The sequence below is a fragment of the Octopus bimaculoides genome, chromosome 21 (assembly GCF_046866305.1).
Source record: "Octopus bimaculoides isolate indiv1 chromosome 21, ASM4686630v1, whole genome shotgun sequence".
NCBI classification, from domain to species: Eukaryota; Metazoa; Mollusca; class Cephalopoda; order Octopoda; family Octopodidae; genus Octopus; species Octopus bimaculoides.
Window position 1 is genome coordinate 38508426 of NC_142948.1, and position 25221 is coordinate 38533646.

General features: G+C 39.7%; 2 protein-coding genes across 4 annotated transcripts in view; both read left to right on the forward strand.

Moving 5' to 3' along the window:
- Positions 1-2504, forward strand: part of LOC106880284 (uncharacterized) — a 37065-nt gene extending 34561 nt beyond the window's left edge. For all 3 annotated transcript variants that reach the window (XM_052975393.2, XM_089339180.1, XM_014930157.3), the window contains one exon: positions 737-2504. In XM_052975393.2, the coding sequence (XP_052831353.1) occupies positions 737-873 (137 nt within the window). In that variant the 3' untranslated portion in view covers positions 874-2504. The remainder of the gene's footprint in view (positions 1-736) is intronic.
- Positions 2505-5323: 2819 nt separating this feature from the next.
- The window catches only part of LOC106880280 (E3 ubiquitin-protein ligase listerin), a 32602-nt gene continuing 12704 nt past the window's right edge, over positions 5324-25221 (forward strand). Inside the window, exons 1-23 of the mRNA XM_014930152.3 lie at positions 5324-5571; positions 7307-7510; positions 7978-8076; positions 8519-8749; positions 8900-8952; positions 10138-10318; positions 11473-11646; positions 12302-12492; positions 12985-13126; positions 14010-14783; positions 15236-15476; positions 15873-16024; positions 16643-16724; positions 17371-17527; positions 18275-18416; positions 18740-19024; positions 19382-19491; positions 19963-20046; positions 21018-21175; positions 21691-21835; positions 22188-22329; positions 23205-23409; positions 23675-23909. Coding sequence (XP_014785638.1) covers positions 5518-5571; positions 7307-7510; positions 7978-8076; positions 8519-8749; positions 8900-8952; positions 10138-10318; positions 11473-11646; positions 12302-12492; positions 12985-13126; positions 14010-14783; positions 15236-15476; positions 15873-16024; positions 16643-16724; positions 17371-17527; positions 18275-18416; positions 18740-19024; positions 19382-19491; positions 19963-20046; positions 21018-21175; positions 21691-21835; positions 22188-22329; positions 23205-23409; positions 23675-23909 — 4241 coding nt within the window. The 5' untranslated portion in view covers positions 5324-5517. The remainder of the gene's footprint in view (positions 5572-7306; positions 7511-7977; positions 8077-8518; positions 8750-8899; positions 8953-10137; positions 10319-11472; positions 11647-12301; positions 12493-12984; positions 13127-14009; positions 14784-15235; positions 15477-15872; positions 16025-16642; positions 16725-17370; positions 17528-18274; positions 18417-18739; positions 19025-19381; positions 19492-19962; positions 20047-21017; positions 21176-21690; positions 21836-22187; positions 22330-23204; positions 23410-23674; positions 23910-25221) is intronic.

Genomic DNA, 25221 nt, shown 5'->3' on the forward strand with positions numbered 1-25221 from the left:
TGGTAGTGCAAATCAGAGGTGCAATCTGTGTGGGTGTTTTTTCAAAACACTGTCTGGTTTAAAAAGCCACATCAGACGCCATGAAAGGGCTAAGGTGTAGGTGCAGGAGGTGGTCAAACTCTGTGTAAGGAGTAGACAACCACCATATATATATATATATATATATATATATATATATGAGAAGACAGCAACAAGCAGATTAATAATAACAATGATAATAATAATGGTTTCAAATTTTTTCACAAGGGCAGCAACTATGGGGGAGGGGATGAGTCAGTTGCACCCAACCCCCTGTACTCAACTGGTACTTAATTTATTGACCCTGAAAGGATGAAAGGCAAAGTCAACCTTGGCGGGATTTGAACTCAGAACGTAGCGATGGACAAAATACCACTAAGCACTTTGCCCAGCATGCTAACAATTCTGCCAGCATTCCACCTTAATGATGATAATAATAATAATAATAATAATCTTTTTTACTAAAGGCACAAGGCCTGAAATTTTGGGAGAGGGGACTAGTAGATTACATCAGCCTCAGTACGTAACTGGTACTTAATTTATCAACCCCTGAAAGAATGAAAGGCAAAGGTGACCTCAGTGGAATTTGAACTCAGAACATAAAGACAGATGCTATCATTCTACCAGCTTTCCACTTCTACTGTTGTTGATGATGATGACGACAATGATGATGACGATGATGATGATGTGGTCTGTTTATTTATTCTTTTATTTCCAGGATTTGCAATACTGACTGGAATATTTATCTACGGCACAAACGAATTAACGATGTATGCGTGTTACATCTTGTCCTCGATTTCGGCATCGACTTTCTTCTTGGCTGCCGGTTATTGTACGAATGCAGAAGAAGGTTAAACAACTACACTGCTGACCTGCACACACGCACACACACACACACACACATGCATGCACACACAGGCACACACACACACAGGCACAGCACATACACACACACACAAATAAACACATGCACACACAGCTCTATCACTGTTATACCTCATATATAATAAGAATGACAACAACAATGACGACGATGATTATGATGATGATGATGACAATGATGGTTGCCTTGAAATTGTTGATGATGATGGTGTTGGTGATGCTGATGCTTTAGATGCAAGACTGTAAGTTTTAAAGAATGGAAGTTAGTCAATTATATGACTACTGTTTTATCTTATCAACCACCACCACCACACTAGAAAAGAATGGAAGGTAAAGCTGTCTTGGGTTTCATTTGAATTCTAAACATGAAAAAAAAACAAAAAAAAACAACATAGGGACGATGATGAAAACAAACACTGCAAAACCCCTTTTATTTTCTTGTGTTCTAATGTTTCTGCTGAAATACCACTTTCATAATAACAATAATAATAATAATGATAATAATAATAATAATAATAATAATAATCCTTTCTGCTATAGACACAAGGCAAAATGCTTAGCGATATTTCATCTGCCTTTACATTCTGAGTTCAAATTCCGCTCAGGTCAACTCTGCCTCTCATCCTTTCAGGGTCGATAAATTAAGTACCAGTTGCGTACTGGGGGTCAATCTAAAATTTGGGCATTGTGCCTAGAGTAGAAAAGAATATTTTATCATTTTTGCTTGAGCCTGTCTCCACTGCAATCATCACTTCATCTGGATTGTGTTTATCTTTTACTTGTCTCATTCATTAGACTGTGGCCATGCTGGGGCACCACCTAGATGTTTTAGTTAAATGAATCAACCTATTTTTTAAGCCTGGTATTTATTCTATCAGTTTCTTTTGCCAAACTGCCAAGTTACAGGGATGTAAGCACACCAACACTGGTTGTCAAGTGGTAGTGATGATGGTGGTGGTGTTGGTGGTGGGGAACAAACACGGAGAGAAAGACACACACATACACATAGATAGATATACATACATAGGTGCAGGTGTGGCTGTGTGGTAAGTAGCTTGCTTCCCAACCACATGGTTCTGGGTTCAGTCCCACTGTGTGGCACCTTGGGCAAGTGTCTTCTACTACAGCCTTATCATTATTATCATCATAATCATTATTATCATCATAATCATTATTATTATTATTAAGGTGGCTAACTGGCAGAATCGTTAGCACACCAGGTGAAATGCTTAGCAGTATTTCATCTGTCTTTATGTTCTGAGTTTAAATTCCACCAAGGTCGACTTTGCCTTTCATCCTTTCAGGGTCAATTAAATAGGTACCAGTTATGCACTGGAGTCAATGTAATCGCGTATTCCCCTCCCCACAAATTTCAGGCTTTGTGCCTATAGTAGAAAGGATTATTATTATTATTATTCATGTTTGTCATGCAGACACAGAATTAAAATAAGTTTATCACTGAATTGCAAATCCGTAGTTTTAGGTTCAAGCTCAATAAGAAATTTTTTTTTTTTTTGCCACTCTGTCCTATCAACATCCACCTGATGTGTATCCTGAATAATGATTAATGACTAATAAAAAAGAAAATCTACTTCTACTTTCGATATTGCTGTTTTGTATTTCTTTTTTACCTTCATCTTCTTTCCTCTTCATTTGCCACTTTTGACTTGCTTCTTGTTTTATCTACATTGTGTGTGTGTGTGTGTTTGGTTTAGTGATTAGGGGATTTGGCTCAGAATTGTAAGGTTGTCGATTCCTGGTGGCATGTTGTGTCCTTGAGCAAGACACTTTATTTCTATTTTCAAAAATCAGTGAATGTATTTCACTTGAAATATGTTTTCAAAGGCAGATAGGCATCGGCAGCTAGCAAGCCATGCTGCTCCAGACTGATAATGAGCAATGACTCTGAAACTAGTCTCTGGATGCTGGCTTTGCTGGGTGGAGGTGCTTATCTCCCCTATGAAAACATAAGGACACGGGAAATGTGTCAAGGCCAACAGGAAACGGTGTTTGCAAGGGCTAAATAAAAGTAGCATTCTTCCCTTTCAAGGGACTGTCACATTAAGTTGACAACATACTCTCACTTTGTTTCATGTTGCTCCAGTCCATTCAAAGGGCCAACCTTGCCACATACAGTATGTCGTGCAGAATAACCCTGAGAACCATGTTCAGGGTATGTGGCACTTTTAAAAGGGCACCGCTTTGGGGTTTGCTGTAGGCAATATGTGGTTTTATGGGGGTCTGGGGGCGGCAAATGAAAGGTCCACCCTGGGTGGCACACTCTAGCTACGCTAGTCCATGCATGTTCATGTGTGTGTGTGTGAATAAATATATGTCTGCATGTGTATGAATATATGTGTATATGTATGGGTATATAAGTGCGTGTGTATATACATATGTAAAGGCCAGGAGACAGACAAACACTCATTATAGATACAATCTGTAAGTGGAACAGTAAAAAATATACAAGACTTTTCTCAAGTTTAAAATGTGACATTGTTTTTGTTATCTGCTATCTTTATTAAAAGCCAGCTCCTTCCCTCCAGGGTGAATTTAATTAAGACAAGAAAATCCACACTCACACGACAAGCTCCTTTTAGTTTGTGTCTACCAGAAGCCACTCGCGAAAGCTTTGGTCGGTTCGTGGCTACAGTAGAAGACACTTGCTCAAGGTACCACGCAGTGGGATTGAAACCGGAACTGTGTTGTTGAAGAGCCAACATGGTTCCGGGTTCCACATACCTGCATGCATACATATTATTACTATAATATATTTACTGTTACACCTGTCTTGTGAAACGGGTGTAATTGTAAAAATTCACCAATTTATTATTTTTTTTGTTGCTGACAGGAAATTTTGATGAGAATTAAATGGCAGCATAAATGCTCGTAGATATCGAATAGAAGGACCAAAATCGGAATTCCTGGAGGAATACAAAGAGATCTAACTTCTTAATCACACCACCGCGCCTGCCAAAGTTGTTCCCCTTTATTATTCTATCGCGCACGCACGCACGCACACACTCTCTCTCTCTCTGTTTGCGTAACTACTTGATGGCTTATTTTTCTTTATCACAACTGCAGCGTGGAAGGTGTTCATAAGCCATTTAAACTACCGCACAAAGACCGTTAGATTCAATTCAACATTTAAATTTAATTTGTCAAAATATTTTCGTCGCACGGCCAGAATAATCAGGAAAGTATTGGATGGCTGAAAACAAAGAACAGCATGGTACCGTAGGCTGCAGGTAGTAAGCCCGCTACGCATGCAGGACTCCAGGAGCCCCAACAAAACCTGTGATAAAGAGAAAATAATAATAATGATAATAATAACGACGATGATGATGATAATTTCCTTTATTTGCCACCAGGGCGAAGGATGAGGGGGACAGAACAGAGACAGACATCAAATGTGGAAGTTTACATATAATAAAACGAAAGAAAAAAATATGTAAATTTGTAGAAAGTATACAATAAGACAGAGAAAGGAAGGATACATAGGATAGCATAGTAAAAATAAAATGAAATTTAAAAAATAAATTAAAAGGAAGCGGGGAGAATGAGGATAGTAATGTGGACCTCCTGACACAGAAGGACCTCTAGGGATAATCGAGGAACCCTACCGTCCAACATCTCCCTGAACATCAAGGGCAAATGCTCTCTTCAATCCCTTAGAGTGGTACCATTCACTTTTGCCATTTTCGCAACTTTCACTCGCCTTTTAATAAATCCACTGTAGGACAGCACCTCCTTCTCCCTCCTCACTTTCCTTTTCAAGTGAAACTTGAAAAAGTCGATGAGAACTCCACCAAAGAGGAAAGTCTCTGCCTTTATGCTTTAATAATAATAAGAAGAAAAAGAAGAAACCTTTCACATTTAGCCCATGAAAAACATTTTCACTTTGCGCCCTGGCTGACAAGTTGCGTCTCGAGAGCGTGTGTCTCACCTGGAGCAGCCCCGAGTTCACAGCCACCACCACCACCACCACTATTACTTGCAGCACCTTATTCGGGTTTATACAGAAGATCCAAAAGTGCCGCCTGGGGTGGACTGCCCTATCGCCTCCACCGACTATGCTACTGTGGGGAAACATTTTCTTTTGACTAAGTAAAAAATACTTTTCATTTTGATGGGGTTCTAGAAACGAAGAAGCACTTTATAATAGAAATAGATAAATAAAACTATCGGACATTGTCTGATATTAGCAGCATAAGACTCTACTTTACCCCACCCTCTACTAGATTACTTTGTGATGATGAAATAATCGCGCAGTTACACAATTCTCGCATTGTATGTCGACATAGATCAACTGGATGGTGACAATGGTGAAACAACAACGCCAGAAAAATAAATAAATAAATAAATAAAACGGAAGTTATGCAAACGAGAGACTCTATCCCGGCCTGCACCGGTCATGTCTGACGTCACGTCTTGTAACAACTTGACGTCCACCATTGCGTCGGCTCATGCTGAAGTTTGGGACCAAGTTCTGCTTTAGTTCCAGCTGGTATTTCTTGACTTCACCGTCATTTTTTTAAAAAACTATTTATACATTTCACAACACCACTGTTGTATTTAAATAAAGTTATAAGTTTTCATTAGCGACGAGCAACAAACATGCCTGGTCGTCCAAACAAGAAACAGTCACAGAGAACCAAAGGCAACGTTCGCGTGAGTAGTTTTCTTTATCTCTGTCCCCGATTTATTTACCCCCATCAAATGTTGTTGTTATCTTTGTTTAACCATATGTCAGCCCTGATATAAACAACAGACCTATGGTCCAAGACGTTCCAGCCACGAGTGTCACGTCTTTTACTCAGACACATTGCACCAATCTCCACGTTATCCAACCTGTCTTTCTTTTCTAAAACCACTAAAGTGTCATTTGAGTGTTATTGGCTACTATTTCTGGCAGGCTGAGCGACCGTATGGAAATCCTATTGTTGGTTCGAGTGACTCTGTGCTGATTCAATGACAGTTGTCGATGTTTTTTTTTTTTTTTTAACCCCTGGTCAAGATTTATCATGATTAAAAGACTGACTTTCCAACCGTGACCAGCTTATTGTATTTAAGCCACAACTACTAAAGTATGTCCTTCACCAATCAAGACTTTGCTTTCCGATAACTTTCTTAAAGATTAATATTTAATTTTAATGAAACTTGAAAGAAACATTTTCTTTTCTCTCAGAGGATCATTCTCCCCCCCCCCCACTTCCGCTTCACCTCGGACTTTGTTAAATGCGTAATTGTTTTTGCGAGATTTCCCGGAGATAAGTTTTCGAAGATATAAATTACGATTAAATTCTTACATCTTTTTTTTTTTCTTGCTTCCAAATTTTATGATAGTCATGCACTTACACCCATGATAACGAACATTTTGTTAAAAGAAAATGTTTTTAAGAAAAGTCCCGTTTGGGTGGTATGAAATAGTCCGGAAAGTACGGAGCATAGAAGAACAGAAGTTATATGATCACCTTCCATTAGGTTACTGCTGTTTCTAGCATAAGAAGCTTGCACTCGGAGCTGAGTGCTTGTGCAACATCTTACAACTTCCTCGGAGCTATATGTATATATATTTCTTTTGTTTCCATTGCTTGTTTTGGTCATTAGACTGAGGCCTTGAAGAATCGACCTCATCGTTTAAAGCCTGGTCTCTTTTGCTGAACTTCTAAGATATGGAGGCACAAACATATCAACACTTGTCTTGTCAAGCGATGGTGGGGGACAACGACACACACACGATGGGCTTCTTTCAGTTTCTGTCTATCAAATCCACTCACAAGGCTTAGGTCAACCTGAGGCAATAGGAGATACGTGCCGAGAGGCCACACAGTGGGGGCATGAACCTAGAAGCAAACTTCTTACTACACAACCATGCCAACTGACTGGCTCTGTGCCAGTGGCACATAAAAAGCACCATCCAAATGTGGCCGATGCCAGTAACCCCTAAGTTAACAGACCTTTCAATGACCCTGGGGGTCCATGGGAAAACTCATTTAAATAAAAGGGGTCCTTGGTGGTGAAAAGGTTGGGAACCACTGGACTAAAGCCTTGGCCCAACCAAAACCTTGTGAGTGGATTTGCGTAATAGAAAGTGAATAGAAGCTCGTGTGTGTGTGTATGTATATATATATATATATATATATATATATATATATATCTGTGTGTGTTTGCATCAATGTTTGTCCTTCACCATCGCTTGACGACCGGTGTTGGTGTGTTTATGTCGCTGTAAGTTAGTGGTTCAACCAATAGAATAAGTACCGTGCTAAAAAAAAAATTATAAGTCCTGGGGTCAGTTCGTTTGACTAAAAATTCTTCATGCCAGCGCCCCAGCATGGCCACAGATTGAAACAAGTAAAAGAATATGATAGACTGATACTCGTCCTCTTCTGCACCACTGCAGCCTTCAAACAGCAGCCAAGCAGCTCAACTCCTCAGTGAATCTGGAACAACAACTCAAGGTTTCATTGGCTTCGGATCCACCACAGCAGATATGGGTTATGTACCTGTCGTGGATCTGGATCACTCTGCTGATGCGGCCCTCGATGCGGACTTGCGTTTGGTCCTCAGGAAGCTCTCCAAGAAAGACAGCATCACTAAAATCAAGGTAAATCTAATATGTAAAATAAAGATGTGTGTGTGTATGTTTGCTTTTCACGTGATAACGGCTTCACCAATTACTTCCATACTTGTGATGCATGAATAATTCCACTTCGGACAAATAATAGGGTCTTCATTTTATTTTTTTTATTAAAATTAAAAAATATTGATACAACATATTTTGCTTTTTTCTTCCAATATATCAGGAAAAATTTCATTCTCAGGCAATGCCCGGTGCCTCTGCTAGTTTATCTGTATTTCAATGTAGTTCCTGATCTATTTAGTTTGTTTGTGTCTTAATAATCATAGCTGAGGCCACTGCCTTTTTTATCCTTGTGTGTTTCTTAACTCTGTTGTAAGGCACATCAGCTGATAGTGTCTTCTTGTAATGCATTCTGAATTTTAACCAAACTAAGATTACCAAATACTCGTTGTGTTTAGTTTCTGGGTTTTCATTTCTGTTCTTCCTTTCAGGCATTACAAGAGTTCAATGCTTTGATCAAAGACAAGGAATGCAAAGATGCTAAAGCAGTACTTCCATATTGGCCCCGAATCTACTCCAAAATATCAATGGTAACCCATGCTGTTTTTTGTTTTACTTTTTATTTCTGTATTCTTTTGAAGAGGGAGCAGTGAAGATGATTGTTGAAGTGGTGGTGGTGGTGGGGGGTGTCATTCTTTTATGATGGACTCAACACTCAGAGACACAAATTATGAAATATCTAAACTGCAAATCCCAAACAGTTTACAAGAGACTTTTACTAACTGTATTGTGTATTTGTTAATGACAGTAATGTGGTTGTTTGGTGAGTGTTTGTAGGGACTTGCAGTGACTGTATGGTTAATGTAGGGGCCAGGAGTGACTATAATGTTTGTGGTAGTGAAGGTAGATGGCCTGTAGTGAGGGTAGGTGTCTTGGAGTGAGGATAGATGTGTCTCTCTTTTTCTTTTTACCCTCTCCAAGACTGTCTAAACTATTTCCTTCACCCGACTTACCCTTCTTTATTTCTTGTAGGATGACAACCACAGGGTACGTGAAGCTGCCCAGCAGTCCATGGCGGTCTTGGCTGGTTCTTTACACCGGGAGTTGGCACCGCATCTCAAGAAGCTAATGGCAAGCTGGTTGCTTGGTATGTGTGATCCCTATCCAACAGTTGCAACTGCTGCACAACAGGCCTTCAATATTGCATTTCCTGCAGCAAAACAAGCTCAAGCGTTGAGCTTTTGCCAAGAAGCCATATTGGATGTAAGTATTATAAAAATATGTGTATCCTTAAGATTAACTTTTGAACCAGCCATATCCAGCCAAACTATTCTGTCAGTTTAGACTGTATAAACACTCACACACCCTGTGAAGTTTATTAAAAATGTTTTGTTTGTTTTTTCTTTTTCCCAGTTCACAATTGATAATTTACTCAACCAAAAACCTGAAACACTTAGTGACCCTAAGTAAGTAGTCATTTTCTACCTTAATATATCAGGTATCCCCGACTCGGCTTTCTTCCTCGTCCCATCAGCCTTATTGTGTCGCCCACCCCAAGCTTTGCACTAATTCTTTCTATGCACAGCCCTTCCTTCTTTCAATGTCAGGGCCTTGGAACCCTTACCCCTGTTGCTTGTGAATTTCCCACAAAATTTCAAGAGGAACCCCATTAGTGTGACTGTAGGTGCCAGTATGGCTGTGTAGCTAAGAAGCTTGCTTCTTGACCATGTGGTCTAAGGTTCAGTCCTACTGCATGGCACCTTGAGCAAGTGACCAATGCCTTGTGAGCAAATTTGGGAGACAGAAACTGAAAGAAGCCCTTAATTTAGTATTCCAATTTTTTGTAAAGGAAAAAAGGGTTAAAAGCAAAATATTTTGAAAGCTGTGCATTGGAGTTCTCTTGAATTATAGTCATATTAGGACACTAACACCCAAGATAAGGATATTCGTTCGAAAACATTGGTGTACAATAAAAACAGCATTCTAAGCATTTCCAGTTTGTTAGTGACCTAGTGTCACAGTTGCTTTACCACATGATGCATCATCATCATCATTTTACTGTCTCATATTTGCATGGGTCAGATGGAATTCATTGAGGTAGATTTTCTATGACCGGATACCCTTCCTGTCACTAACCCTCACCTGTTTACAAGCTAAGCAATATTTCCCATGGTTGGACAGATTTTCAGAGGAGATTACAAATGAACTATGCTGCCTGTATAACAGTGAGGCTTGTTTACAACTATCACATGATGTCAAGGACACACACACACACACACTAGGTGTTTTCAGTTTTTATCTGCAAAACCCACCCACAAGGCTTTGGTCATCCCAGGGCTATGATACAAGGCACTTGTCCAAGGTGCCATACATTGGGATTGAACTCAAAACCATGTGGCTGAGAAGCAAAATTCTTAACCACACATCCATGCCTGTGTTTAAAAGCCTTTCCTGCACTGATAGGTTTCTTTCATTTTCTGCCTACCAAATCCATTCCCAGGCTATAGTAAAAAGATAAAAAAAAAATATTTGCCCAAAGTGCCATGTAGTTTAACCGAAATGCATACGCACCTCTTGTTAGTCTTTCATTTTTATACTTTTATATGTCTTCTTCCCTACTGTTTTATTATATTTTTTTTGTCTCTCTTCAGAGTGTCGTCTCCAGATGAGTTAACAAACAAATACCACAGAGTCGTTTCTTCATCTCTGTTGTCCATCTGCAAACTTCTGAAAGCATTTACTGATAATTCTAAAAATATATCAAAGGAGAAAATCTCTCAGCTTTTGGAATCTTCAAAATTCTGGAAGTTACCAAAATCGACAGTTAATTCGGTAAGGAATATGTTTTCCAGTGTCCTCAAGAAATTAGGGAGGTAATTCCTGATTTAGAATCAGATCTCAGTCTTGATGTCATTGTTACCATCATCATTAGTAATGTCAGTTTCCCATGCTGGGGTTTGAACAAGTTTGAGTGGGTCCAGTTACCCACAAGACTGCATCAAGCTCCAATGGCAGTTTTGACCAGATTTCTACATCTGGATGCCCTTCCTAATGCCAACCACTCTGAGAGTGTGCTGGGTGCTTTTACATGGCACCTGTAAGATCAGCAAGTAACTTGCAAGAAATAGAACCCTTGACTGAGACAAGGTGTGGTTTTGAGTGAGGTGGTTTTGTGCCACCAGGTGAGAGAGGTTAAAATCCAATAGAGGGACAGAAACAGGTCTCTTGCAGTAGAGGAGATACTACAGTCAGTGAGAGTCAGTGAGGCAATGTTCCAGGGCGTGCTGTTGAAGTACTATACATATATATATATATATATATATATATATATATATATATGGCAATAAGAAAATGGAGGGGATCAAGAGGTGGTATTCATCAACTTTTAGACATATTATGTCTATTTAAAAAAAAAAACAATTATAACAATATACATACATGTATAACATATTGTGCTTTACATATATAAAAATACCATTTTCTTATTGCAATATAAATTAAGGGTAAAACAACTTTTTACCCTCACCCATTTATTACATTCAGTAGTGTAATTGCCATGCAATGAAAAAAACACTGCATTAATAATTGGGTGCTCTACCAGCAGTATATTGGATAGATATAATCCCTTAGTTGGATTCACAGCCTCTAACTCTCTTCGAATTATATGTGTGTGGGTTTGGTAGATGAAAACTGAAAGAATCCTTTGTTGAAGGATGTGTGTGGCTGTGCTGTCATAGAAGTGATGTCCTTCATTTCCTGTGACAAAAAAAAAGTCTGGCCATGGGGGAAATATTACCTTGTTTGGAAACGAGAAGTTGGTGACAGGAAGGGCATCCAGCCATAGGAAATCTGCCTCAGTAAATTCCATCCAACCTATGCAAATAGAGAATAATAGCTGTTAAAACGATGATGATGATGATGCATAGATACAAATTTGTGATTTCTGTTTTCCAAGAACCAAGATCTGTTTCCAATTTCTCTTGCAGATACGCAGCTCATCTTACCTGTTCCTGGCCAGTCTTTGCCAAGTTCTTCCAGATGTTGCTATTGACAATATGAAGAAACTTAGTCCTTGCATTCTACTAAACCTCGATGAGAATGAGGTCGTTGTCAGTGGCTCGGTTTGGGAAGCTGTACTCTCCCTCATCAATATTTCATCAGTAAGTGTCGTCTTCATCATTTATCCTCTCCCCTGTGTCAGTTTCTTTCTCTTCTTTTTGATAAAGAGTATAACCTAAAATGTTTGATCCTCTTCTGTCTCACTGCGTAGCACCTTGGACAAATGTCTTTGACTGCAGAACCAACCAAATGTCTTTGACCCAGAACCAACCAAAAGGCTTGTGAGTGGATTTGGTAGAAAGAAACTGAAAAAGCCTGTCGTGTGTGTGTTTATGTGTGTGTGTATATGTTTGTGTGCATATCTTTATATCTGTAATTCCACCACTTGGCAACCAGTGTTGGTTTGTTTATGTCCCCATGACTGTGGCTTGAGAAAAGAATAGAATAAATATGAAAAATAAATGCTCAGGGTTGATTTGATCAGCTAAACCCTTCAAGGTGCAGTGCTCCAGCATGGCTACAGTCCAGTGACTGAAGCAAGTAAGTGATAGATGTCCCCTTCCATTTATTTTCATTGTACCTATTCTTTGATTGCTATTGATTTTGCTTTATATTTTTGTGCTGTTTTTCTGTGTTTTACTCATCTAACTTCACAGGTTATTTATCTGTCTGTGTGTCTTAGTGTGCGTTTTTATCACACACACACACACATATATATATATATATATATATATAAAACGTAATTCTATTTTCCAGGAATGTTGGCAGTTTGTAAGTGTGCCGAAAGCTGTGTGGCCTAAATTCAGAAATGTGCTGACTGAAGGTTGCCATGGAAACGCTGCAGTTATCAGTCCTAGTATTCTGCCATTACTCAGCAAATTCCCCACAGACTTTAATGGACAATCTCTACAATTCTATGAGCAGTTCTTCTCCTGCTTCAAAACTGGGTTAGTATTGTATGTATATATATGTGTGTGTATGGATTGTATGTGTTTATGCATGTGTCGTGTGCATTTGTGTAATGTGTGTGTGTATATGTCTTAGAAATGTGGTTTTCAACTGTATTTTTTACTACAGTATGCTTTCATGTAAGATAGCTTTTTTTTACAGAAGTGGGGGAATCACACTTAACAAAATGCAATAAGGTGCATAATCTATAACTTATCTATCTATCTATCTGTGTGTGTGTGTGTGTGTATATATATATATATATATATATATATATATATATATATATGAACTTCTCATCTACATGGCCATTCCTGCACATATGCCTATTTAATATGTATATAATGCTAAAACACCTTGCAGATTGTGATAGTGAAATAGAATAGAAATGAAATTCTTTTGACTGCTGCCTGGTACTTAATGATCTGCATCAGACCCCTCCACCCTTATAACTATTTTGTTATTCTTTTTCCCATTATTGTCCTTTCCAGCATTTGTAAAGACAGTGTCCAGCGGAGTGGTAGTGAGTGTTCAGCCATGGTCACTTCCTTTATGGAATGTGTCCACTACATGGTGAAGATGGACTTGAGAGATGGGGATTTAAACACTTGTCATCGTGTATTCATGGACCAGGTTAGTGCTTTGATATATAATCTAACATTCCGTTTTCACATCCGTTTTTGCTATCTTTCTTTCTGGTGGTCTTTAGTTTATCCCTCTTGTGACCATGGTCGAACATTCTTGCCAAAGTCTCTCCACAATTCGCTATTTTCCATTGCTCCTGGCTACTGCCCCTCACTGAGGTTTGTATCCTCAGAGAACTGATCGATGAATCTTCAAGCAGGTCTTCCTCTGATGTGTCTCCCACAAGCTGGTTCCCACAACAGTAGTTTGTGTATCATTTCCTGCTTACTTCTCCAGCAATGTCCTGCAAATTGTAACCATCTTTGAGCAATTGTAGTTGTTATCTTGAGCAAGTTTCCAGTTAAACTTTCATTTGTTATGCATTGACCCCAGTTTATGTTTCGTACAACCCTAAGCATTTAAGTGTCCAGTTTCTTCTCAACTGCTTGAGTCAGGGTCCATCTCCCTGTTCCATACAACAACAGATCTTCCAAAGCACAATATTTTGATTTTTCTGCAGAGATCTGACTTCCATATCTTTTGTCTATCCTTTTCTCTTTCGTTTAAGCTATATATAACTGTGCGATTGCTAATGAAGCCAAAATAATCTGGGAAACTATGAAAATAGAATTGGGTACCCTGTGTATAAGAAATATGTAAATACTTAATTGTCCTTGTTAGGCAGGATCATTTGCACACTAGAAAATAGTCTTAACAGCATTTCTTCTGGGTTTATAATTCCTCCATGGTTAACTTTGCCTTTCATCCTTTCAGGGTCAATAAAATAAGTACCGGTTATGCACTGGGGTCAATCTAATCGACTTCCTCCCCATGAAATTCCTGGTCTTGTGTCAAGATTCAAAACCATTATATTTCTGTTTTACTGTTGCAGCTTGAACCCTTGTTGTTAGAATCTCTTGTGGAACGGAGAGGAACCCTTTCGAAATCTACCCTTTACAGTCAGCTAGGCACTCTGCTCAGCTCCTTAACTGAACTTCATTCCTCAGGTGCAGAGAACACCTCTGCGAAGGACGCTGACAATGATATCAGCGACAGCATTGCGCACAAATGCTGGGCCAGCGTCACAGGGATCACATTAAAATGTATCGATTCCTTGACCGAAGAAAACTGTTCTTCAAGGAATTATTTACCAGAGAGACTCACTCAACTTGCCGAACTTTTGCTTTACTCAAAGAAATCTCCTACGAACCCATCTGGTAAGGCATCCTCTGTTAAGTTCTCAAGTTCACCAATGTTGGACCTCTCCATTGATGAACGATCCATGTCAACTTCAGTTAGCAGCACTGCATCACTAACCCAATTCCAGGAGCAGTATATATCAAAATTAATCCACAAGGCCTTCTCACTCGTCAATGACAACCTTGAAGAGTGGCGCCTTTACCTTTTTGTCAAATACCTGCGACTCTATCCATCAGAAAGCATCATCAAACAACTTGGTCCTGCGAAAGACAATCACGAGGATGGGAATATCTTCAGGAGTTTTGCCACTGACATGCTTCTAAATTGGCTCCACAAAATGCACCATTCTGAAAAGCAGCAACAACAACGACAAAGTGATGTCTATCTGTTTAATGCCATCTTTATGTTGTTACCATTGTTTAATGATACTGGCCATATTGTCACCTTCTTGGACCACCTGTGCCATGTAAGTTAACTCGTTTTTTCCAGAAAATTCCTTCACATGCACTCACACACTCAACTCATTGCTATCATCTCATTGTTTAGTCTAATGCTTCTGAGCTCCTAGTAATGTCACCTGTTGATGTGGCCTTCATGTGTCTGTGGAGTGCTCAGCTACTTGTATGTTAATTTCATGAACTGACTGTTCCGTTGATCAGACCAACTGGAACCCTCACCATCATAACCAACGGGGCTGCCAGTTATACCCGCAATATAATTGAATGGTCTTTGTCCACAATGGCAGTGACTAGCAAATCCTGTCAACATTAGAAATTGGTGGAATGAGGTCATAAATCGTCCCTTTTGGTCTTGTGCTCAAGCCATGAGACATTTTTGAGTCCTTGAGAATAATCTGGGGTATGTACCTTCAAAACTATTTTGGTGTTGTCTCTGACATTTTCCCATTTCCTTCAACAGAATCTCAACGGTGACAGACATTTGCTGAAAGTGTTCTTGCTGGAGCTGCTGTCGTCGCGTCGGAAGGTCTCAGCCATATCCAAGTGGCTGGAAACGTCTACTCTTGGTGAGCTGCTGGTGTCCATCACTGAAGACGTGTGTGCCCAGGCTCTTGTGCCACCAGCTGCTGGGGTTGAACTTTCCGATGTTGAGCACAACTGGTCTGTCCTCACTGTGGCTTTGTCATCAAATTCTCAATCAGGTAGGTTGAACCCTTTTGAAACCACTCGGCCGGGTCCTATGATACAAACTTTTTGTTTTACTAAATTCTTCTTCATTATTTTCGAAATTTATTGAAACAAAAAGGCGGCAAGCTGACAAAACCACCAGAATGCGGGGCAGCATTTTATCTGTCTTTATGATCTGAGTTCAAATTCTATCGAGGTTAACTTTACCTTCCATCCTTTCAAGGTCAATAAAATAAAGTACCAGTCATGTACTGGGTGTCGGTATAATCAACTTACGCCCTCCCCCGAACTTGCTGGCCTTGTGCTAAAATATGAAATCAAAATTGAAACAAGATCAGAGTATTTAATTTTGTTATAAAATAATAAGAGGATGCAAAAAATGTTTTAAATTCTTTTTCGTTTTGTTTCAGAACCACTTCTTCAGATGAAATATATTGAAAAGATATTTTTTGTCATTCACTCAACATTGAAGAAGTTAAAACTGTGCAAGGACAACCATAAGACTGACCTCTCGATGCAGTTTGTTGCCAAAGTGTTGGCTAGTTTCTTCCAGGGACTAGAGGTGAGAATTTACCAGCCATGTCAGGCCACAAGGTTCTACCTGTTCTATGTTCAAACTGGCCAGATCCAGCCCCTCACACTTACCCTACAATGTCATTCTTAAAAAATAAACAATAGCACGAGGTGATGCAGGATGGATTCAAAACAATGCAGATGAAAAAAGCATTACATTTGACAGAGTAATGTGAATGCCAAAGGATTAAGCCGGAAGGGTATTGATGATGATGATGAGGGCATCCAGCTATAAAAAAGACTTTTTTTTATGCCTAGTGCTTCTTCTATCCATCTCTTTTGCTGGACTGCTAAGTTATGGGGACATACACAAACCAACACTGGTGTCAAGTGGTAGTGGGGGACAAATATGTACACAATGACACACACACACACACACACACATATGATGGGCTTCTTTCAGTTTCCATCTATCAAGGTTGTAGCAGAAGACACTTGCCTAAGGTGTCAGGCGATGGGACTGAACCCAGAACCATGTTGTGTTAGGAAGCAAGCTTCTTACCACACAACCACACCTACTATTTATACAATTACAAATTCTGTGATAGTTCCTACTACTGTTGTTGTTGTTGTATGTGATCATTTTTCTGTTCTTTCTTTTTTGCAGGATTGTTCGCTAAGCAACTCTGCTGAAGATTTAATCCTCATTTTGTACAAATTTGTTCTGGAAACTGATTTGACTGTTTCAGGTAAATTCCCTCACATTCTTAAACTATTATCTGTTTTTTTTTTCTTTTGCGGCACTGGTTCACCAACCAGAAGTTGACCTCCCATCCACATGGTTTCAGGTTCAGTCCCACTGCATGGTACTTCAGACAGGTATTTTCTTATATAGACTTGAGCCAACCAGAGCCTTGACAGTGGATTTGGGTGGATGGAAACTGGAAGAAGCTTCTGTGTGTGTGTGTGTGTGTGTGTGTGTGTGTGTCTCCTTGTCTTAACATCATGTAATGGTTTTAACTAAGCATCTCTGTCATACAAGTGGAGTCATTTGAAAACATGTCTGGTCATGGGGAAATATTACCTTAGATGGAAACAGGTGAGGATTGGCAACAGAAAGAGTATCCAGCTGTAGAAAAACCTGCCTCTATGAATTCCATCTGACTCATGCTAACTAGCATGGAAAAAGTGGACCTTAAGAATTTTATATATTTAGATATATATATATATATATATGTGTGTGTATATATGATCATTGTTTAATGTCTGCCTTCCATACTGGCTTGGGCTGGATGTGGTTTGATAGGAGCCAGCCAGGCAGAAGCCTGCACCAGACTTCTGTGTCTGCTTTCTCGCATTAACCGATGTTTGTTATATTTTGTCTTCGTCCCACAGAACACACTCGAAAGGAAGTTCGTCAAGTTTGCATCAATGGGATGCAGACTCTCTACCGTCGCCAGCCTTCAACATCGAAGGGCATCAGCAGGTTTTTCCTCAACATTTTCCAGGCAGTTCGAGACACAGTCATGTACAAAGTGGCCACAACAGAACAGTGAGTCCCTCGTTTAGTAAATTCGTTAACTTTCTAATTGTGTGGCTTCCTCTTTGTAATTGGACCACATAAAAAATGAGGTATGGTGATAATGATGGTGGTGGTAGTGACAACAACGATTATGATGGTGATGACGATGACGACGACGATTAGGATGGTGATGGCAGCAATTAGGAGGAGGAGAATGTTCATAGTAATCATCATCGTTTAACGTCCGCTTTCCATGCTGGCATGGATGATAATTAATATATTAATTTATGGGAAGAAGTTTGCTTCCCCAACCACATTGTTCTGGGTTCTGTCCTGCTGCTTGGCACCTTGGACAAGTGTTTTTACTATAGGTGGGTGATTGAAGCCTTGTGAGTAGATTCGGTTGATGGAGACTAAAAGAAGCCCATCATGTATGTGCGTGCATGCATTGCTGTCTCCTTGCCTTTACATCGTCATCATCATCATCAATAGTTGTAAACAGATGTTGTCATCATGCAAGCAGTGTCCTTCATTTCCTCCAAGACATATCTAATCTTCAGAAAATTATCTTACTTGGAAACAGATGAGGGTAAGCAACAGGAAGGGCATCCAGCCGCAGGATCTGTGCCTCAACAAATTGCATGTGACTCCTGAGAGCAGTGAAAAGCAAACATTAAAATGATGACGACATCTGCTTTTTCTCAACTCCCCCCCCCCCTCTCCTCTTCTTGTTACATTGACCCTCTCCCATTTTTAATTTTTTCTGCTTCTTTGCAGGTTACAAACTGTCTTTGGAGAAGTGAAGACTTTGTTAAACACAGTGTTTGCAGAAGTAGATGATGGTTTGACCAGTCCATTTTTGATTGAGCACTTTAGTCACCTGTTCACTGTGACAGAACACGTGTTGCCACCAAAACAGGTAAGGATCTCCGTTTCTGTTCAGGTGTTTCGAAATGAGAAACAATTAAGATTGCAAACTAGCAAAATTGGTAGAGCATCAGACAAAATGTCTGGTGCGTTTAATCCAGCTATTCATGTTCTTTTCAAATTCTGTCATTGTCAGCTTTGCCTGTCATCCTTTCTAGGTTGATAAAATAAGATACCAGTCATCTATTGGGGTTGATGTAATAGACTTTCTCTTCCCCCTAAAATTGCTGGCCTTGTGCTGAAATCTGAAACTTTATTTTACTTTTATATTTATTTTATTTTAATTAAAAATTTTTTTTTGTTTTTGTCTTTCAGTTTGAGGAATATCTCATGATAACTGGACAGCTGAGTGCTACTTACTGGGATTGTCAAAGACACAATAAGCCAAACCCTGAGGTCCCACCTGGAGACTTCCCTACTTCCACAGTCTTCACTAGCCTCTTCCATACATCTCTGTTAGATTTCTTGCAAGATGGTCTATCAGAGAATTCTACTGACCACTTGACCAGCTTACTTAACCCACCCCAATTTCTTGATGTCCTTTACAACTTGCTCTGTTCAGTCGCTGTTTCTGAATGTTGGGTCGATACCTACAATACGGTAAAAACTGTCACTTTATTTATATTTTTTGTTTTGCATTCATTTTTATGTCTATTTTTCCATACCGGCTTGGGTTAGACCAGTAATTCTTGACTATTTGTAGTTCAATGCCTCCTTTCATCTAATGCACAGAGCTGGTAGAATCTTTAGAGTCTTGGAAATTATGCTTTTGTTGCATTCTTTCCAGCCCTTAACGTTCTGTGTTCAATTCCTTCTGAGGCCAGCTTGGCTTCTCATCCTTTCAAGATCAATGAAGGACCAGTCAAGTACTGACTAACCCCAACCCCTAAAATTACTGGCCATGTGCCAAAATTTGAAACCATTATTATTATTGTTGTTGTTGTGTTTCTTTTGCAGAATAGTGAACTGAAGAAGTTTGTGACGACATTACACAAGCAGATGACCAAACACCTTGATAACCTGGACGATCAACAGACCGATACATTACTGGACCTTTTCACACAACGGTCAGTGGCTGCTCGCTATCTCACATCTTTTTACTACTACTACTACAACATCTATTTAATATTGCTACTACTACTATAACGACCACTTCATTAGAACTTCTCCATCGTTGCTCGACTCATTAGAAATTGCAACCAAATTTCCTTCACATTCCACTCTCTCCACTTCAAAAGAGGCGGCCTATGTTAGATTATATTCAGATAGGATGGTCATGACTGAAATGCCTTTCGCTACAGATTGTCTACTCAGAGCTGCAATGTTATATTTTTAAGAGATATTTATACAATTATGATGCACTCATTTCCTCCCCACCTCAAACACTGGTTTATGTGTAGAAGCAATTATACATACATGGAAAGTACTTTTGGAATTGTACTTTTGTTCGCTCTAATAATTAATACCAAATATGTATTTATACACACACACACAAACACATATATGACTTTTGATGTCTTCTTTTCCCTCTTTCACAGTGTCTTATCTGATGGCCATTGGCAAGCTATGGGCTTGCAGTTTCTGTTGGAACAAAAATTCCATGAAAAACTCTCCGAAAACAGGTAAATACAAATCAATCTTTAAAAAAAGCATCAAAGATATAAACAATAAGAAATTCTGTTTTCTTTTAAATCTATTTTTTATTATTTACAAAAACATAAAACATATAACTTCCTCCATTAGTGTTATTGGAACTTCTTACTTTTTCAAAAAAAATTCATATCACAGGCACAGGTTTGGTTGTGTGGTAAGAAGTTTGCTTCCTAACCACATGGTTCCAGGTTCAGTCCTGCTGTGTGGTACCTTGGGCAAGGATCTTCAGTCATAGTCTCAGGCTGACCAAAGCCTTGTGGGTGGTTGATTTGGTAGATGGAAACTGAATGAAGCCCATCACATATACATATATCTGTGTGCATGTTTTTGTGTGTGTTTGTCCCGCCCTCACCACTTGACAACTAGTGTTGGTTTGTTTATGTCCCTGTAACTTGGCAGTTTGGTTAAAAGGGACCAATAGTACTAGGCTTAAAACTAAATCCTGGGGTCGAGTTATTCAACTTCTTCAAGGCGGTGCCTCAGCATGGCCACAGTGTTCATACTAGCTAGATCCAGCTTCTCATACCTACCCTACAATGTCATTCTGAAAATAAACAATCACATTATCAGAATCTTGTTGGAACTGCAAGATAATCTTTTCTACTCTAGGCACAAGGCCGGAAGTTTTTTGTTGGGGAGGGAGCCAGTCGATTAGATCGACCCCAGTATGCGACTGGTACTTAATTTCTCAACCCCTGAAAGGATGAAAGGCAAAGTCAACCTCAGTGGAATTTGAACTCAGAACATAAAGACAGGCAAAATACTGCTCAGCATTTCACTGCCTTTGGAACAAAGATAATGTCTGACTAATTCTGAAACAACGGGAATGAATAACCATTGCATTTGGCAAAATAATCTAAAATGCTAAAGGATTAATTTAATTTGTTCCCCTTCAATTATACTTATTTATTTCCATGTTTTTTTTTTTCTACTTTCTAAGAATTGGTTCCTATTTTGAAGAAGAATTCACAGAGAAACACCTGCAGATGTTACGCATGTTGATACAGCACTGCACCTCGTCTGCTTCTTGGAACATTACACAAGTCCTCGTCACAAAGCTGCTCTCGTTACCCAGTGACAACCTCTTCTCTCTCAGCTGTAAGTAAACCCTCTCTCTCGCTTTCTTTGTAACCTTTTAGCCCCAGGTCAACCCAGAACTGAGAATACACTCGTGATCAAAGCTATTCCAGTCATGACCATCCCATCTCATTTTCAGGCAATGACTTCTCATAGAGGCTTCCTCATCAGCTTGTTACACATTTGTACTTGTTTAACCCCAGGTCAGCCACTACTGAGTACAGTTATTGATCAAAGCTGTTCCAGCCATGACCATCTCCTTTTGTTTTCAGGCAATGACTTCCCATTGCCTCTCTTGTCAGCTTGGTTTTTGTTGTTATTTAACCCCAGGCCAGTTTAAACCACTCAGACCAGTGATCAAAAGTATTCCACCCTTGCCTACCTCATCTTTTCCCTAAACACAATACTTGCAGGATTACATCATCTATGGTGTCTTTCCTTGGTTAAGGCATTATCAGCATCATCATAGTATAAAATTAGGATATGTCTTTGATAAATTGTAATGTTCTCTCTCTCTCTCCTTTTTCACCTTCAAGGTGCTGTAGGTCTACTGCCCCTTATCACCATGGCAACAGGTAAATGGAAGTTCCACGAAGACCCTGACAAGCAGTCGATCTTCATTGACCTCTTAAATACTCTGAGTGAATGGCGTCACTCTGGGGACCATTTCCTTTTCCACATGTAAGTACGTGATGTATGTTATGGTGGTTCTTGTCTCCTCACTGGGGATGACTTTCTCTTTTATTTGTAAGGTTTACTGTGCTAATAGTTGTTGTTGCAATCAATTCACCCACCTCACCTCCACTTCTCACCCTGCTAACACCTGTCCACCAGACATCCATGTCCTTTTCCCCTCCCCAAAACAAATGCATTGAGTCCCTAAATCCCCTTCACCCACTATACTCACGTTTAGTCCCTCTGTGTGTGTGTGTGTGTGTGGACAAGCATGGCTGTGTGGTTTGGAACTTTGTTTCTCGACCACATCGTCTCTGGTTTCCAATCAGTAATCTCAAGTTATTTGTTTTGATTACAGCAACATCACCTCAGCATCTCCTCATGCTGTTCATTTTAATGTGGAGGTGATGAACTTCCTCAAGCTGATGTGGTCACAGCTGTCAGTCCTCGACAATGACCAGTGTGATTTCATTCTCTGCAGTGCTGTTTCATGGCTTCAGGTAAGATGTGACCTTTCGTTACATGCTGGCAGTCAGCTGCATTTTTTAGTGTTCAGTCACTGTGTGGAACCTTGGTCAAATATCTTTTGGCTTGAGCCCCAGGCTGACCATTGCCTTGTGAGAGAGTTTTGCAGATGAAGACAGCGAGAAGCCCATTGTGTGTGTGTCTCATGTTTCAATCATTAGACTGTGGCCATGCTGGAGCACTGCCTTGAAGAATGTTAGTCAAAGGAATCAACCTCAGTACTTTTTTTTTAAGCCTGATACTTATTCTATCGGTCAATTTTGCTGAACTGCTAAGTTACAGGGGGTCATAAATACACCAGCATACATACAGCATGGAAAGTGGACGTTAAAACGATGATGATGATGATCTTATTTTTTGATTTTGTTTGTCATTCGACTGTGGCCATACTGGAGCATCGCCTTGAAGGGTTTTAATCAAATGAATCAACCCAAGGACGTTGGTCCCTTTTGCTGAAATGCTGTTGCAGAGGACACTAGTTGTCGAGCAGTGGGTGGGGAACACACATGCACACAGAAGCCTGTCATATGAATGTGAGTTTGTCCCCTATCACTGCTTGACAATGGTGTTGGTGTATTTATGTCCCCCATGACTTAGCAGTTCAACAAATAAATCTTGGCATTGATTTGTTTGACTAATATTCTTCAAGGCAGTGCTCCAGCATGGCTGCAGTCACTGGCTTTCCATGCAGTTTCTATTGAATTCACTCACAAAGCATTGGCCAGCCTGGGGCTATAGAGGACCCTTGCCCCCAAGGTACTGCACAACAGGGCTGAACCTGAACCGAATATCTACCTAATTGCATACCTGTCTCCGTACCTTCCTATCTTAATTTATTTCTTGTTCCCAGAGCGCCAGTGAGACGAAATGCCTGAGTGGCTCACCTGTACAGGTGCAACTATTTATGGTAGGAATATGTGAGCTGCTCTACAAGATGGCTGCCAGCCTGCAAGACTCACACACCAACATCCCTGACAATGTCATCTCGGAATGGAATGAATTCTTCAGTGAAGCCGTTTACGCTCTCGTTATTCCACTCTACATCCAAACAGCAGGTGGGTCTCTTCTTTTTCTATTCTTCAAGCTATTTATGGCTTTTGTGAGTTTTTCCATGAGTAACCTTTAAAGCACCTATTGGGAGATTTATATTGATTAATTTTTTTGTTATTTACTGTGTACACAAACATGAAAACCCATTGTATAGTCCGTTGTTTTGTTTTTTAATGTTATTGTATGTTCTTTTATGTTTGTATATATTAGCCCTTGTGGCCAATAAAAGAAACCATTATTATTATTATTATTATTTCTCTATCACTCCAGAAAGTGTATTGTCATCAGAGAAGGATTCTGACGTACAACACCCTGTTGTTGCTTGGCTAGGGCAGGTTCTAACCCACTGCCCACAAGACCGACTATTAAACACACCTCTGAAGGAAACCAGCTCTACCAGTCTGTCGTCCAGCGAGAAGCTGGAAACCATTCTTGACCAGTTCTGCCCAATGCTCTTATCGAAACTCTACGCTGTCCAAATAACAGCCTACCATGTCCTTGACAAGTAAGTGAAAAGGAATCTGATACCTCCTCTTCATTATATCATTTTAAATTTATTATTTTTGTCCTAATTTCACAGTAATTGTAGCCATGCAACAGGAACCAGGTCCACCATCTCTTCTCACATCCCTTAACCGTCGTCCCCTAGCATAAAGCCCTATCCCTCTGTTATGACGTGGGTGTACACGTCTGGTGTAAAATGGTATTAGACAAATAGTTGGTTGTGGTTATCTAAAAATAACCTATTGTAGAAATACTTAACATAGAACGCACTCCGTACGACTTGAGCGTGGGTACGATACCCTGTATTACTGTTAAACCAATACAGTTGAACTAACACCATCAGCTCCTCCCCATCCGACAGTTCACTCAGTACTTATTTATTGTAATCGGTTAGTCCACCTTCAGTCACGTGGGGGTGTTCAGGATTCTCCCATAACACCCTTTGGGTTTCATACTCCTGTAAACTGTATGGTGCCCGTACTAGTGCCAGGGTCACAGTAAAAAGGACCCTGTACATGCTATAATGGGTTGCTGCTAGGAAGGGCACCCAACCATAGAAATGATGCTATAATAGACAGGGGAGCACAACATGATCCTTACCCCCATTAGATCCTGTTTTAACCACCCAACCCATGCCAGCATGGGAAACAAACATTAAACGAGGATGAGGAATAGAATGAATTACAGGGTTACTGATTAAAATCCTATTATAGTTTTAGGAATTGTATAAAAAAAAACAGTTGTTGAAATATTTTGTGTATTGTACAAGTATAACCAAATTTTTGCTCCTGGACTTTAACCAAACCTTATGTGGACCCCTAAAAGTCATATGGACCCCGATTGAGAACCTCTGCCCTATATAGTCACTTGACTTGCCTGTTAGAAATAGCAGCTAGATTTTCTTTAGATTACATCCTACTGTCTTAAAAATACAAAAGGAAGGACATGCAACACTGGATGGGCATGGGTGGAATTTGGAATCTCTATGCTAATAGAACCCACGACGAAGCTCACCAAGACATGAACAATAGCTAAGTCATTCCTATTTTTCATATATTATCCCTTCTGATGCGCTCCCCTTCCACCACCCCACTTCGTTTTCTCTAACTATACATTTATGTCTTGAATTCATGATTATTTATGTATTTTTTCTCTATCTCACGCGATCTATCGTCTTCGCCTCTACTTGTCAAAGTTTTGCTCCTTAGCCCAAACCTGACTGAAATTTGTCTCTAACCCCCTTTAAAAATTACGATTTTTAACTCTCATTTCTGTTACCGATTTAAACATTTAATCTCACGTTTAAACACTGT